The sequence below is a fragment of the Balearica regulorum genome, chromosome 1 (genome assembly GCF_011004875.1).
Source record: "Balearica regulorum gibbericeps isolate bBalReg1 chromosome 1, bBalReg1.pri, whole genome shotgun sequence".
Lineage (NCBI taxonomy): Eukaryota > Metazoa > Chordata > Aves > Gruiformes > Gruidae > Balearica > Balearica regulorum.
In genome coordinates, this window is record NC_046184.1 from 196,229,555 (window position 1) to 196,244,424 (window position 14,870).

Below are 14,870 nucleotides of genomic sequence, written 5' to 3' on the forward strand. Positions count from 1 at the left end.
TTACTTCGTTAACACATTTCTTCTCCTGTTGCAAAAATAAATAATTTCTTCTTTTGTTGTAACAATCTGTCAAGTTCCCAAACAGGGAGTCCTTTCAAGAACACGGTTCCTTTTTTTCTGACACTGCTACAGTATGAGCATCTTTAGGTGGTCAGCAGCTCCAGAAGCAGGAACTTTAAGAAGGACATCAAATACTGTAAGAAGTGATATATCAGACACCGGCAAAACTGTCACACAGGCAGATGTAAGATTGATGTCCACGTTCAAATATCTGCACATACATGTAAGACCATTTGATAAATGAAGGCTTTCTATGAATTTGCAACATTGCAGCCCTTCTTTGCAATAAACTATTGTAGGATTTTAAGCATAAGCAAAAAAAATCATTGCATTAAGAATAATGGGAGCTCACAAAAATGAGTTTATAGTGAAAAGCGCCAAATGCTGATGGAGCATTGTTACACGAGGGAAAGCAAAAAATTGCACCTCCTGTGTGAAGTGAGGAAGAAAAAAAGAGAAGACAGGAGGAGGATTAAACACCTTGTACTGACTCAAGAGGAGATGATGAGCAGAGCTGTTACTTTTGCCCAACTTTTCATACAAACTCCTAGACAAGCATAATTTTTTTTCAGTATTTTAACACTTAGATTGCGACATAGATGAAATTTTCATCTCTGTCCTCTCCCCAATGACCCCAGGAAAATATGATGCTTCCTTCTCTTGGCTCACTAAGGTGAAAGGAGATTGCTTTAGTGGGTCTCCACGTGTGTTTTTGAAGGGGGCTTCTCTTCTGTGGAATTTTATGCCAGTCCTGTTTAATCTTTTCCGCAAGGTTATCTTCCAGAAACTGGAATGTACCTAACAAAGTAAGTTCGCATTCAAAAAGTGTTACAGCACATATAGTTCATAGCCAAAAAACTACGTAGTAGAAGTTTGTGAAGCAGGCAGTATTGCTTCGGGGTTCCGTCCACTAAAACATATTTTGGCCTTAAAATCCAATGTGTTTAATATTTTTTATGATTGATTTAAAGCTGTGTCTTTGAAGAAGACTGATTTAATTTGGTGGAGTACTCAGGCATTTTGTGCTACAAAAATTACTGCAGGCTTGAAGCACGCTATAAACGTTGTCTTCACAGGTGTCCTGGGGCTTCTCATCGAAGGGTTGCTCTGGAGAGAAGGAAAACAAGCAAGCTGCAAGCGGAAGCAGAGGGCGAGAGTGGTCCCGGTGGGACGGAGCAGCCTAGCAGTTTATCTCCAGAAGCAGATCAGGGAATAGTGCCAGCCGAGCAGAGCTTCACCTCGCCCGCCCTTCCTGCATGGACGGACGAGCCCGGCATCGACAATCCGCCTTTTGAGGAGAACACAGTAGCAGACAGTATGTCACCACTTATCTTCTCAAGTCTCTTTTATCAGATGTGGAAACATTTGTGGTGTCAGAGCTTGTCTCTTGCCAGCCGTGAATGCACGTCTTCATTTTCTGCTCTTTTTTCTTGCGATTCCTGGAGAAATGTTAGTGGGTTTCAGTTACGTGCAAGTTTGCAACGGGGATAAGGTCACACTTAGGAAGGAAAGAAATATCTCGGAGTGTGTGCCAGATACCATGGTGCTCTATCATCGTGTGTCGTACCGTGGTGCAGTAGTTCATGTTAATCTGCTAGTGGCGCTGGCCTTGCAGCGAGATGGAAGGAGTGTATTTTCTGCAAAATTACCAAAGTTGTTTTCTAAGATGAGATTTCTTTTCCCCTCTTCCCCCCACCTGGATCAGCAGCCTTCCCACACACGGAGTGCTGGCCTGCTCGAACGAAAAGGCAGCTGAGTAACTCCTGCATCCATCTGCACCGAACGAGCAGTAACGTCTCTAGCATCTGGGATTTTAGAGAGGAAACGCTGAGCCTTACCACAGAGGAAGGTGGTCCTGTCCCCTTCCTTCTCCTCTGTATTTGCTATCTTTTAGCATCTCCCTTTTCCTCTTTAGTTGTCTCCATGTTTGCTTCAGAAATGGGCTCCTTCTCTTGACCATGGTAACTCCATGGCAGCAAATAGTGCAGTTGTGAGACCAGCTGACGAAGAGGCATGACCAAGTCATGCTCCATGGGGTAAGCCCCAAAACACACTTTTATTATCATCATCAAATGTGAATATACAAGTAATCAAATTGGAAATGAAATGTATAAAATTTATTATAAAGGACAGGATCCAAAGGGTTTCAGAATATCCTTTTCCAATACAAATAATCCCATTTCAAGAAGCATGGATGCTACTAAGTCGTTAGAGAGCTGTTTCTAACGAGCTAGGTGTTCCAGCAAGTAGTGGAACTAATCCAATTGCACTTGTTTAGTTTGTTGTTAAACCATTGTCGTGTGGCCTGTCTGCATTGTCCTTTAGTGATCTGCTTTACGGAAAGTGAATAAGGTATAAAGGATATTAATCATCTTTCTTTTTGTAAAATAATTGGCAGCAAATCAACAGCCACCTACCTTGCCTGAAGGAGAGATCACTACTATTGAAATTCATCGGTCCAATCCTTATATCGAATTAGGAATTAGCATAGTGGGTGGCAATGAAACGCCTTTGATCAACATTGTCATTCAAGAGGTTTATCGAGATGGGATCATTGCCAGAGATGGAAGACTTCTTGCTGGAGACCAAATACTGCAAGTATGCAACTAATTATGTATTCTGTCTGCTTGCTTTCCATTCAGGCCTTGCAGAACTGCCTGTTAAATGAGATGGGAGATTTTCCTCGTCAGACTATGTTGTATAAATGTTAGCTTTGCAATTATCAGTTGGAAGGCAAATTAATATTCAGAGCAGAGCCTGTTGTTCTAGCACTTTGGACTATCATGCTTTATGTTATTTGTCGGACCGACCCCTGGAATTAATTTTCCTCCTTAGCATCTCTGATCAATGTTTAAAATATGAGTTTATGTTTCTGTTTTTAAATGTTGTGGGACTTGGTCTTTATTTCAACTTTATGCATACTTTCCAAAGGAACCCAAGGTTTCTTCTGGCTAACAAGTTGGCATAATTTGTCTTATGTAAAAAGCAATTTGGGGATTGTAAGGCTGACTTCATCTAAACTGTTATTTTAATCTGGCTTCACTGTTACCTTCCAATAGCCGAGGCAGTTGATCTGTATCTTGTAGTATGTGTAAAGAAGTCAGTGATACTCTTCACTGGCATGGTTTGAAGCAAGATGCTTTAAATATTTTTCCAAAAAAAAAAGTAAACAATTATAATTTAAGTTGGTTATGATCGAATGTGTATTTTTGTTATAGCTTTAAGTAATTAGCCACAAACAGTGTAAAAAGATCAAATTCTATTAATTTTCAAGTTTAAATTTTATATTAGGGAAAGGGGCTGTTTATAGGACTCTCAAGAATGGCAGTAACTGAATTCTACCTAAGCAGGACAATTCTCCAGCTTTTTTCTATTTTTATTCATTCCACCTGAAGCAAATCTCTTACCATCATTTCAAAATGACTTCAGTAACAACGTTTGCTTTTGATCTGGTAGCCTAAGATCAGTCCAAAATTAGTATCGGCCTTTTTCATTTCACTTTTTTGAAATCAAGACGATAGAAGCAGCTTAAATACTGTAGTTACCCTTGGAATGAAATTAGTTTGCACTTCAGAAAATAAAGTCCCTTTTGAGAAACGTGCCTTTTTCCTCTCTTGGAGTGTTAGCGTAGTGGCTGGCCAAGAAATCAACCCAAGAGGTTGCCAAAATGTTGCCTTTTTAACAAGCAATTGCAGACACTGATTGAATGCTGCCTAATTTATTTCGATACTCGAGGGCTCTCCTCGGTTGCCAGAATAGGGAGCTTGAGCTCCAGTGAAGCTTTGGAAATTCTTGCTGTTTGGGAAGGTGTTAGTTATCGTTTCCAAAGCCGTAAGTGGCAATAAATTGCCTATAAATAGGATTTATAAGCTGCAGTGAGTCTTCCCTATCAATGTGCAGGCACTGGGGCTGTCAGATGCTGGGGGTTGTCCGTCAGAGTCTGTCGGTCACGCCGAGGGAGAGGTACAGGAGGTAAAAGCCAAACTTTTTGGAAGGTACAACATCTTTATTGCTTTAAATTTACCTGTGCAGGTGCTGAGCTGTTGTATTAAAATGACCAGGCTGTAATGAAGTGCAGAGTTAGTGCAGCTCAGCGTGCGCACTGCAGTCAGGTGTTTCTGAAAATGCCTTCAAAGGCTTTTATGAGCAGTAAAGGACTAAAAGAAAGACAGAAAGGACTGCGAGGTGAAACTCAGCATTTTCTTCCCCAGTCAAACAAGAAGTATTACCCTTTTAAGATCTGAGGGAACAGCATTTAATAACAGCTACATCAAAGCGTATGTTGTCTGCAAGGTAGAGATAGGTGCCTAACGGTTTTGAAGTGCGCTACAAATTGTTCCTCTTTTTTGTGCTGGGCTGTGACTGTAATTCATGTAAAACATGTCCTAATGAGAGTCTCTTTCCCCAAGAAACACTAAGGCTGTTTAATTCTGAAATTGTGAACTGCCTTGTAGAAAGAAGAATTATATTGTATTGCATATATATTCTTCTGTGCCCTTTGAATGTTTCCATATTTTATGTATTTACTTTAGCTAGAGACAGCTAAAAATAAAACTAGATTTAATTTAAGGGCTGTGACGGATGAGCCCTGGTGGGTTTTGCGGGTGGCAGCTCTAAATGTTATTTCTTCTAGCTATGCCTCTTTTCCCTCTGCCCGAGGGTGCAGCCTGTCTCGGGGCAGTAGCAGACCAGGACGCAGCCGTGGTTCGGCGGCTTCGTACTGGGCATCGGGCTGGAGGTGGCTCAGCGAGGGTGCGCCTGCCCCTTCGCCGTGCTGAAACCACCACGGCCGAATGGTTTGGCATTGACCTCTCGCAGCCCCTCAACTCAGATGCGTGATGTAAATGTGACGGCGTTTCTATATCGTACGTAGATTTCTGGGTCCTTTCTCTTCCTTTTCTTTTCTTTAAAGTGTTAATATTGCTATTAGATGGTGGGAAGCTGCAAGTTTATACTTTTACTTACTTAGGTTGCCATGGGGAGCATTAAAAGGGTCAGTGTAGTCCATTTGGCATTAGTTTCTATCTGCTGAAATGATGGAGCAGGAGTTCCTCCATCAGGGCACAATAGCACGTGCTGAGGATGAAGTTTTAGTGTTAATTTTGAACCCCTTCTTACAGAACAAGGCAAATACATGAACAAATTTAATTATTCTGAATTTCAGTGGATTTTTTAAATTTTTCGCATCATGGAAGTACTGCATATTGTTAGACATAAGCTTTTTTCAGAGATTTGCATGTATTCTTTTTATAGCTGTTATTTTACAATTTTAAGTGATGCTGGACTTGGCACTGAAAGCACATGCAAAGTTCTTGTCCTGGAGAACAATGTAAAGATCTGAGGAAGGCAAGTGTAGGAGACCAGGAGAAGAAAAACCCTAGACTATGATGACAGAGGGTGTTCATTGTTAGAGAGATGCTGTCACCTTTGTGTGAAAAGGCCTCAGTGGAGGTTTAGATTGGATATTAGGAAAAATTTCTTCACTGAAAGGGTCGTCAAGCACTGGAACAGGCTGCCGAGGGAAGTGGTTGAGTCACCATCCCTGGAGGTATTTAAAAGATGTGTAGATGTGGCGCTTAGGGACATGGTTTAGTGGTGGACTTGGCAGCGCTGAGGTTAATGGTTGGACTCAATGATCTTAAGGGTCTTTTCCAACTTAGAAATAGGTTTGTAGATTGAGCAGCTGAAAAGGATGGAAGGATGAGAGAAGAAGCCTGATAGATACTTCGGTTGCTCCAGGGTTGTTTTTGCAGCAAGCTCTGAACTTAGTTTGGAAAAGACTTTATTTCCATAACCAGGAACAATTAAACACATGAAAATACCATTCTGATTTTGTTGTTGTTTTGCAGGTTAATAGCTTTGACATAAGCAACGTGTCTCACAACCACGCTCGAGCCGTGCTTTCCCAGCCTTGCTCGGTGCTGCACCTCACCGTGCTGAGGGAGAGGCGGTTCGGCAGCCGCACACACAACCACGCGGACACCACCAGCTCCTTGCGGGAAGACAGCTTTCAAGTGACGCTGCATAAGCGCGACTCCAGCGAGCAGCTTGGCATTAAACTTGTACGCAGAACAGATGAGCCAGGAGTTTTTATTCTCGACCTTTTGGAAGGGGGGTTGGCTGCTCAAGACGGCAGGCTCTGCAGCAATGACCGCGTACTTGCGATTAACGGACATGACTTGAAGCATGGGACACCTGAGCTTGCTGCTCAGGTTATACAGGTAATTTGCATTCCCTACCTGAGTCCTTAGCTCAGCTTTATTTCTTGGGCAAAGCCTGGGGTAGAGTCTGTCCCGAACAGAACGACTTGTGGAACGCCTAAAAGCCTGCAGTGATGCAATTTGCTGTGTTTTATGTTCTGGAAATTATAGCGTGAAACAGGGTCTGCCTTGGCACCTAGCTGATGAACTTCTCCTCAGAAGTGAAAAGTGCATTAGTCTTCCCTGGCATATAGCCTGAAGGTTAGAAGACTGCTCGTGTGAGCAAGGAGAGTACCATGAAGCCTATTGCTTAGCAGGGAAAAAAAAGTGAGGATTATTATTATATTTATGTATGTACTGTAGTTTTAATCTCTTGGTAAGTGCTGTAAAAGTGGGCTTTGTTTTGTATTGAATTGCCTGTGTGTGGAATTGGGGTTAAAACAGGCAAGTGATTTGTCAGACTTCGTAGAAGGAACAGGTAGCAGCTGGGAAGGAAAAAAATAGGTCTTCCATGAGTCCTGTGCAGTAAAACTCATTTTCTGAGTGTTCAGGAAAGGGCTAGTCCCAATGTCTGGCTCTGCTCTGGACACAAATAGTACCCAAAGCTTGATGCAGTGTGACATATGACCCTTCCCTCTTCCCACAGGAAAACCTTTACTCCATGCCTTTCTCCCAGTCTGTAAGGAAACAGCTGCAGCACATTGCTGCTTCCTGCTGACGGGATGTTGGTGAAAATTCCTCTGTTTTTAGGAAAGTTGGGATAAACCAGTAGTAGGTTCTTGCAGTCTAGTGCAGTCATCTTTGCTTAACCCAGTACCACATAGAGAACTCCAACACAAATGAGTAGTCAGTATTTGTTTCAGGAATCATTTCAAAAGCTTCCCTTGCAGTTAAAGGAAAATAACAATGATCTCGGGAATTGTAATTTCAGTTTCTCAGGTTTTGCATACAATGAAGTGGTCAGATTTTTACACTGGGTAACATTTATCTATTGAGGTGTGGTTTTGCAGCAACAGAAAGACTTGATGTTTTATTTAACATCTGGTAGCCGAGTCTCCTGACATTCCCCAAGAATTTGGTGATCTGCTCATATATTACATCTTTCTTGGACATCTCTTTGGGAAGTACCAGAGGTGTTCAGAGCTTTTGAGCAAAATCTGCAGACCCTGGAGACATCATTTGGGTATTTCTTTCTTTATTGCTATGTGTTGCAGAAGTTCACAGAGGCTGCAAATGGAATTGGGTGATATTTAATGGTTGAAGCTTCATAACACAAAGTGAGAAACGGTCCTTTTGGCAAAGGATTTCCAGCTGATGTAAATGTAATGTCAGAGGCAAAGGAGGAGCGTTAATATCCCCTCTGCTCTAGGGGAAATTGTAGCAAGAAGCAAGTAAGGGATTGTGCAGTCTAAGAAGTTTGTGGCACTCCCTGGAACTGGAAAACAAGTTCTGCTGTTGTCTTGTTTCATATTTCATCATACATTTTCATCATAGAATCATGGAATGATATGGGTTGGAAGGGACCTTAAAGATCATCTAGTTCCAACCCCCCTGCCATGGGCAGGGACACCCTCCACTAGACCATGTTGCCCAAAGTCCCATCCAACCTGGCCTTGAACACTTCCAGGGATGGGGCATCCACAGTTTCTCTGGGCAACCTGTTCCAGTGCCTCACCACCCTCACAGGGAAGAATTTCTTTCTAACATCTAATCTAAATTTACCTTCCTTCAGCTTAAACCCATTACCCCTTGTGCTGTCACTCCATGCCCTTGTAAACAGTCCCTCTCCAGCTTTCCTGTAGGCCCCTTCAGGTACTGGAAGGCTGCTCTAAGGTCTCCCTGGAGCCTTCTCTTCTCCAGGCTGAACAATCCCAACTCTCTCAGCCTGTCCTCATAGGAAAGGTGCTCCAGCCCTCTCAACCTCAGTTTTCCTCCCTCGCTGCTGATAATCAGTATCCTATCAACTTCATTGCTTTGTTTTATATATTGACAGGCTAGTGGGGAGAGAGTGAATTTGATCATCTCTAGACCCCTGAAGTCACAGACGGTCAGCATTATCCGAGACACCGGGACTCATAACAGCAACCCACACCAACACCAGTCCCAGCAGCTGTTTCACAGCAGACCCAACTCACATAAGGTTGGTATTTCTCCTTCTAAGAGGTATAAATACCATTTTACTCATGTGATGGTCCAGCAAGGCAGGACTGGAACAAAGGGTTCTATCTTCTTTTTTACCCACTTAAAAAAAAACCAAAAACAACTTCCAAGTATTCAAGTCCTGCATCATGTCTGGAGTGGGAACAAAAAATATGCAACAGCTTTTCAGTATATTTTTTTAATTTATTTGCTGACTGCAGTGAAAGAAGCAAGTTCTCTGAGCTCATACAGCTGTACTTCTTAGACCTTGTCTAAGACAGTGGCTCATGTGTTACTGCTGTATGTGAGAGCTGTCATTCAAGGATGTTACTTGTTTTGTTGCAGCTGTGCTGGCTGCAACCAGCAAGGACAGGAGATGCAGTACACACTACCCAGCATATAAAGAGCATGTTGGAGGTATGTGTCATCTCCTCCATGAGCCTCCATGAGTGCTGACCACAAGACTTCTGAGTTCTGCAGGGTCAAGCAAGGAGAGAAAGGCAGAGTGAAGAGACTTTTGTGAAGCTAGTGTCAAATTATCTGGAAGACCTACAGAAATAAAGCCTGTGCTTGAGATGTTCTTGTAGTTAGAAAAATATGACTTATTACTGTTAAGAAGTTGATTTTGTTGAAATAATTGTCACGTTGACCTGGTCAACCAAGCCACCTTTCCTCCTGTCCACTCTGTTGACATCACTGTTTAATGTCATACTTCTGTTGGGAGGATTTACATGTGTTGATAGTATTTTCTTTTAAAGCTTTGGGTAATTTCAGAAAAGAGCAAGTGAGGGTCTAGGAAGCTTGTTTTCCTCCTGAGCGACAAAGGTGAAGCTCCTGAAGACAGTTAGTGGCTGTTAGTACTTGCCACAATGTTAGGCCATATCAACACAACGATTACAGCTCATCTATATCAGAGCTTGAACTCGCTTTTCATCTGCCAGCATGTTCCTATCGCAGTTCCAAAGCTGATCCATTAGCTGAGCTGATTTCCCTCACGTATCGATACCATCCCCGGGCTCTTTCAAAGTGGGAAGTCCCACGTAACTGCAAGCAGACATTTCCCATGTTCCACACCATTTATCTTTGTGTCTCTCTCATTAACCTACAGTTGGCTTAGAAGTCTTGTGGCTTAAAAAATATTTATATAATTGCATGGCACCAGCCAGTTAGTCCTAAAGCCTGAAGACTTAAGAAGGAGCTGTTTTTATAAGCTATGGTATGTATATGTATAGCTACATATGTGATTGACATGTATATGCAAGGAGCAGAGCCAGTCAGAAGGAGCATGTGGCACTGAAAGTTGAAGAAAGCAGTGTTGCCATTTTCTAAGAGAAGGCAGGGGAATAAATAAGTATTTGTAGTTGGAAGAATCTGCCAGTTATTTCTTCTGTTATTTTGGATTCCTTGCAAATATTCTGTTGATGTAAGATGCTACTACAGGTGTATGTACTGCGGTTTGAATGTATCACTAAATATCCTCCAGAGAAAGGGCTTCAGCAAATAAAATGTACTTTGATTCAGGTTTAGATCCTTTTGATGGGGCAAAACTAAATACGGGCTAAACTTTATAATTCAGGTGTTTTAAAATGAAATACAGGATTTCTTCTTGCTTCAAGTCTGGGTCTTTGTTGTAATCATTAGGGGAGTCTGCACAAGGCACCCATTACCAGCCTTGGCATTGATTAGCCTTAGTTACGTTGTGCTCTGGGAGATTCCACGTACCAGCTGCGAAAGAAAACATGACATATAAGGGCTTTAAATGGTCTCTCTTTGTCATCGTGAAACCGCATGTGTTTTCATTTCTTAGGAGCTGCTTTGTAGTTCTGGGCCATATTCTACTGGCAAATGAAGTAATGCTGATGTTCACCAAGTCATCAAAAGATTTGTTTCTGGCTTTTGTCCACTCTTTTGACCATATGGTTTTGTAATGCAGTCCTAAAATTTAGCCTATTCCAGTGTAGGATGCTAAGAAAAATTGGAGTGAGATTTGCAAGATGGACTTTTATAAACTTTTTGACTATATTTAAGTGTCTACATGAGTGGCTTTTTGGGGGTTTTTTTCTGACTTGGAGGAAATCCAGCTGAAGCTGATTTGCACTACTTAGTCCTTGTAAACCATTACATTAAAGTGCCAAAGTATAGCTTTGGGGTGTATTTAATTGTGTTTTGGTCTGGTTTTGCTCTTTGTGTTTTGGTTTTTTTTTTTTTAAGTTTTAACAATGTTATTTATCCTTGTCAAACAGGATCTCTCCCAGTGTGTTACATGCCAAGAAAAGCACATTACTGTGAAAAAAGAGCCACATGAATCTCTGGGAATGACAGTGGCAGGAGGCAGAGGCAGCAAAAGTGGCGAACTGCCCATCTTCGTGACAAGCGTGCAGCCTCACGGGTGTCTGGCAAGAGACGGCAGGATTAAACGAGGTGGGGCTTGGCTTTCCTGGTGGCACGGGTGGCCTCCAATTGCTGTTTGATGAATACGTTCTCTGGAGTCAGGTGGTGCCGGAAAGTCTTTTCACAGATGTAGGGAAGTGTTGATGGATGCTTTTCTTCTTGTTTCAATAATGGAAATACAGTATTTAGTATCACACTTCCACCTTTTCTAGGAAAAGGATGTTTAGAGAACGATAGCAGGGGAAGACCAGGAAATGTCTGGTTAAATTCTTTAAAGCTGATGGTAATCCCCTGAGCTGAGGGTCTGGGGATGCACACATCCTGTTTTTGTGTTTTGTGTGGTGGGCTGGGCCCCACCTCTGTCCGAGAAATCTCTGCTCCTCAGTGTAATATCTGAATAGTAGAGATGCTCTGATGGCAGACCACGGCTCACCTGTGCTAAGTTTACCCCCAAAGCTATGTTAGTGTTGACCCTGGTTCCTGAATGCTTTCTTATCCTTTGGGACAGCTTGGGTTTGCCAGTCTTCAGGGGTGCTACAGCACCCATCCTTGTTCCTTGCCTTTGCAGAAGGGAACCAGGAGGTAGAGGTTAGACTTGGTGTAGGCGAAGGCAGTCCTGCCTGATCCATAGCAAAGCATTTGATGATTAAAACATATTGTGCTGTATGTGAAACAAAGACTGCCTATGGGATCTCTGCGATTCAGAGTTCACAGAATTACAGATGGTTTTAGGAGAGAAATTTAGGGGGGGGGGAAATTCACAAATTGCAAATTTAAAAAGAACAGCGTGGGAGCATCCATATATGCTTCTGAGAGAGGGAGATTTACACCCACGTACCAACGGGTATGCTTTCTTTTTCTGTACTACTATGAAAAAACCCATACTTGATGGAAGAATCACAATTGCTCTGAAAATATGAAAAAGGAGATTGTCACTGCTTGGACAGTAAATAACATTTTTTATTTTATCCTGAGGCTTCTTAGAAATATTCTGAAATAAAATAAAAATTGTGGCAGTTTTTTTACAGTTTTTGGACTTGCTCCAGGTTATCTTTGTAGAGATGCTCGCTCATTCTTCTAATAGACTGGGTTCTGTACCAACCTTTCCAGTAGTTTGTGAATTCCATTTTGTTCGCCCAAGTAACAAGTTTGAAAAAGCAGAAGACCTAAAACAGCCAGTGGAGCCTCACTTATCTACAAGACTTGGTTACTTTGTGGTGCCTGTATTGTTCCTTCCATCATTCCTTCTTCCCTTTTAAAGTTAGGGTGGACCTGAGATACGCCACTGGAAACAATTATCTAGTGGCATCTGCAGTGGCAGTTATAGTCGAGACAGTGAAGTTATTAGGTAATTTCTATCTCAAATTTTCGGAGCGATATACCATAGAAGGCACAGCAGTGATGCATTATGTGGAAGTAAATGACACTGATCTAGCTTAGTAGTTCAATGCATGAATGTTTCAAACTGACAGTATGAGCCTTCAGAGCTATTCACATTCCCAGGCTGTTAGTTCAGACTGTCTCATCTCCAAAAACCATGGTATTAAATGAAACCCTGGCACGGGAGGTGCTTTCAGTAGGAGCGACTCTGATAGTATGATGTGTTCTCACTTGCACCTTTGAACAGGTGACGTGCTGCTGAACATCAATGGCATCGATTTGACTAACCTAAGTCACAGTGAGGCGGTGGCCATGCTGAAAGCTAGTGCTGCTTCTTCTGTAGTTGCCCTGAAAGCCCTGGAAGTCCAGATTGTAGAAGAACAGCCCCAGGCTAACGAAGAACAATTGAGTACCATCAGTGAAAATGAATACGATGCCAGTTGGTCACCGTCCTGGGTCATGTGGCTGGGACTTCCAAGGTACAGAATTTATTGATAAAGTAATTAGTTACCTGTTTTAAGCCAATTCTGAGAGAGGTACAAAAGCAGAGACCTTACCAGTTGCAGCACATCTGCCCTTATTTCTACCTAACTGACCGTCTCCGCTATATTCGGTTGGCAGTGTGCTTAGGAAGAGGCCTGGGAACAGGAGCAATGTTTACTTAGGAAAATGGAAGATGAATAGACTTGGTTTATCCCTTCGCAAACCGTAGTAACTACCCATGTGGATTCTTCTCACTGAACACAAGTCGTCTTTTCTATTGCTTAACCATATCGTAACTTCCTTTAGAATATCTAAAACTAGAGAGGTTATTAATAAAAACACAAAGTATTTACCCATATGTCTCTTTGCTAACCCATTACCTAAATTTATGAGGCCAAATATACAAGTTTAGAATATTGGATCAGACTTGCCATTCTGACAGACTCTTGACATGGGTCTCTTGCGCACGTACAAGTCCGTAGTTACAAATCCTCATGCATTTTTTTCGAGAACCCACTACCATCTCTGCCAAACACAAAAACTCTCCAAGATTTGCAGTGAGTTCCCTCCCCTTGACTAATCTGCGGTCTGCTGGACATCACCGTGTTTCATTTTTACTCTTCTGTTTTTCACTCTCTTGTGGCTACAGCTATAAGCTCATTCTGGCATTGCTTGCTATCAAGAAGAGCTCTCACTACAGAAAATAGTGGTGTTAACTTCAGTCAGGGAGTGCAGATTATTTCCCCTCTCTCTGAGTTTCCGGGCTCAGGTCTGTAGTTTAAGCATAAAACCACAAGAAACAGATGTATTGGTGGCAGAATTGCAGTCAAAGATAACAGAACCATGCGTTGGCCCTCCAAAGATTTCACACTTTTTCATTTAATTTTCTGAGTTTTACTATCAATTTCTCTTCCATTCAAGTATTAATGAGTTACCTAATCTCAATAAACAGCTCTCAGTTTTGGTGAATGTACTTGCTTTCCATGCTTCAGCAGTGGTTTATTGCTTATATACTACAGTTGCCCATGCATGGCTCCTAAAGTTACGCTATGCATTGTGCTGCTGTTCTTTAAAGGAATGTTCTACATCAATAAAGAACTTGGCATCTTTTTTACGCAAGCGTTGATTTCTATGGGGTTTTTTATTTATGTATTTTTATTACAGTCATTGCCAACTTCATTGGCAAGAATTAATTTTCACTGGGGGAGATACAGTTAGTGAAGCATGGTCTGGAGTATCTACATTCTGTGTAACAAAATGGTTAATAATTTATGTTTTCATTACTGGTGATGCTTCAGAGGTAGCAAAGATGATGCATGGATTTTTAGATCTTTACTTACAGTAGAAAAAGCCTAAATGGACTGGGGGTGGAAGAAAAATGCACTGCATTTTTGACTTGCAAACTAAACACATCAGGTATGTGTTCTCCACCCGCATTCTTGCCACCTGTGAAATCCCTAAAATGCCATTCTATTACTGTCAGTTTACAGTGTTAAGTGTGTTTAAGTAATATTCTAGTACTGCATTATTTCTTTGAAAACACTTTTCTGTCTCAAGATTGTGGGGGTTCTTTTCGTAATCAGTTTGAATACTGACTGCAAAATTACTTTGGGAACAGAAGTCTAATCACCACCCCTCCCCTCCTCTTCCACGCTTGGCACAGTGCTAATGATGAGACAGCAGGTGTTATGCCTACTATAAAAATGTCTGTATGTGGTATACGCAGCTTTTTCTCTTGCTATCCTGTCCTTTTATTCCACAGCTGCCTACATAGCTGCCATGACGTAGTACTGCGGCGAAGCAATTTAGGGAGCTGGGGTTTCAGCATCGTCGGAGGCTACGAGGAGAACCACACAAACCAGCCTTTCTTCATTAAAACGATTGTTCTTGGAACTCCCGCATACTTTGACGGAAGATTAAAGTAAGCTAAAATAATAGTAATAATAATAATAATCAATACTTTTTAATAGTTACACGCCGGTGTAACTAATTGCTTAAGGAAATACACTGTAGGATCTTGTGCTGGGGGGGATCACGCAGCCCAGGAGCGCTTTGCCTCCCTGATGAGCATGATGCAGGGAAGTACAGGGTGTTTCTGCTGGGAAGAGGGTGTCTGTCAGAGGTGGTGCTTGTGCTGGCACCTCTGCCAGTTCCCGTCCTCCTCCCCAGCTGCACCGCTGATGTCACCTGCTGCCTCCGTCTCCCTGTTGAACCCTT

General features: G+C 42.1%; 1 protein-coding gene across 5 annotated transcripts in view; it reads left to right on the forward strand.

The window, feature by feature from the left end:
• The window catches only part of LNX2 (ligand of numb-protein X 2), a 60,845-nt gene that overhangs the window by 41,121 nt on the left and 4,854 nt on the right, over positions 1–14,870 (forward strand). For all 5 annotated transcript variants that reach the window (XM_075742113.1, XM_075742109.1, XM_075742108.1 and 2 more), the window contains 7 exons: positions 1,137–1,375; positions 2,459–2,658; positions 5,910–6,281; positions 8,254–8,400; positions 10,643–10,820; positions 12,418–12,649; positions 14,416–14,574. In XM_075742113.1, coding sequence (XP_075598228.1) covers positions 1,137–1,375; positions 2,459–2,658; positions 5,910–6,281; positions 8,254–8,400; positions 10,643–10,820; positions 12,418–12,649; positions 14,416–14,574 — 1,527 coding nt within the window. The remainder of the gene's footprint in view (positions 1–1,136; positions 1,376–2,458; positions 2,659–5,909; positions 6,282–8,253; positions 8,401–10,642; positions 10,821–12,417; positions 12,650–14,415; positions 14,575–14,870) is intronic.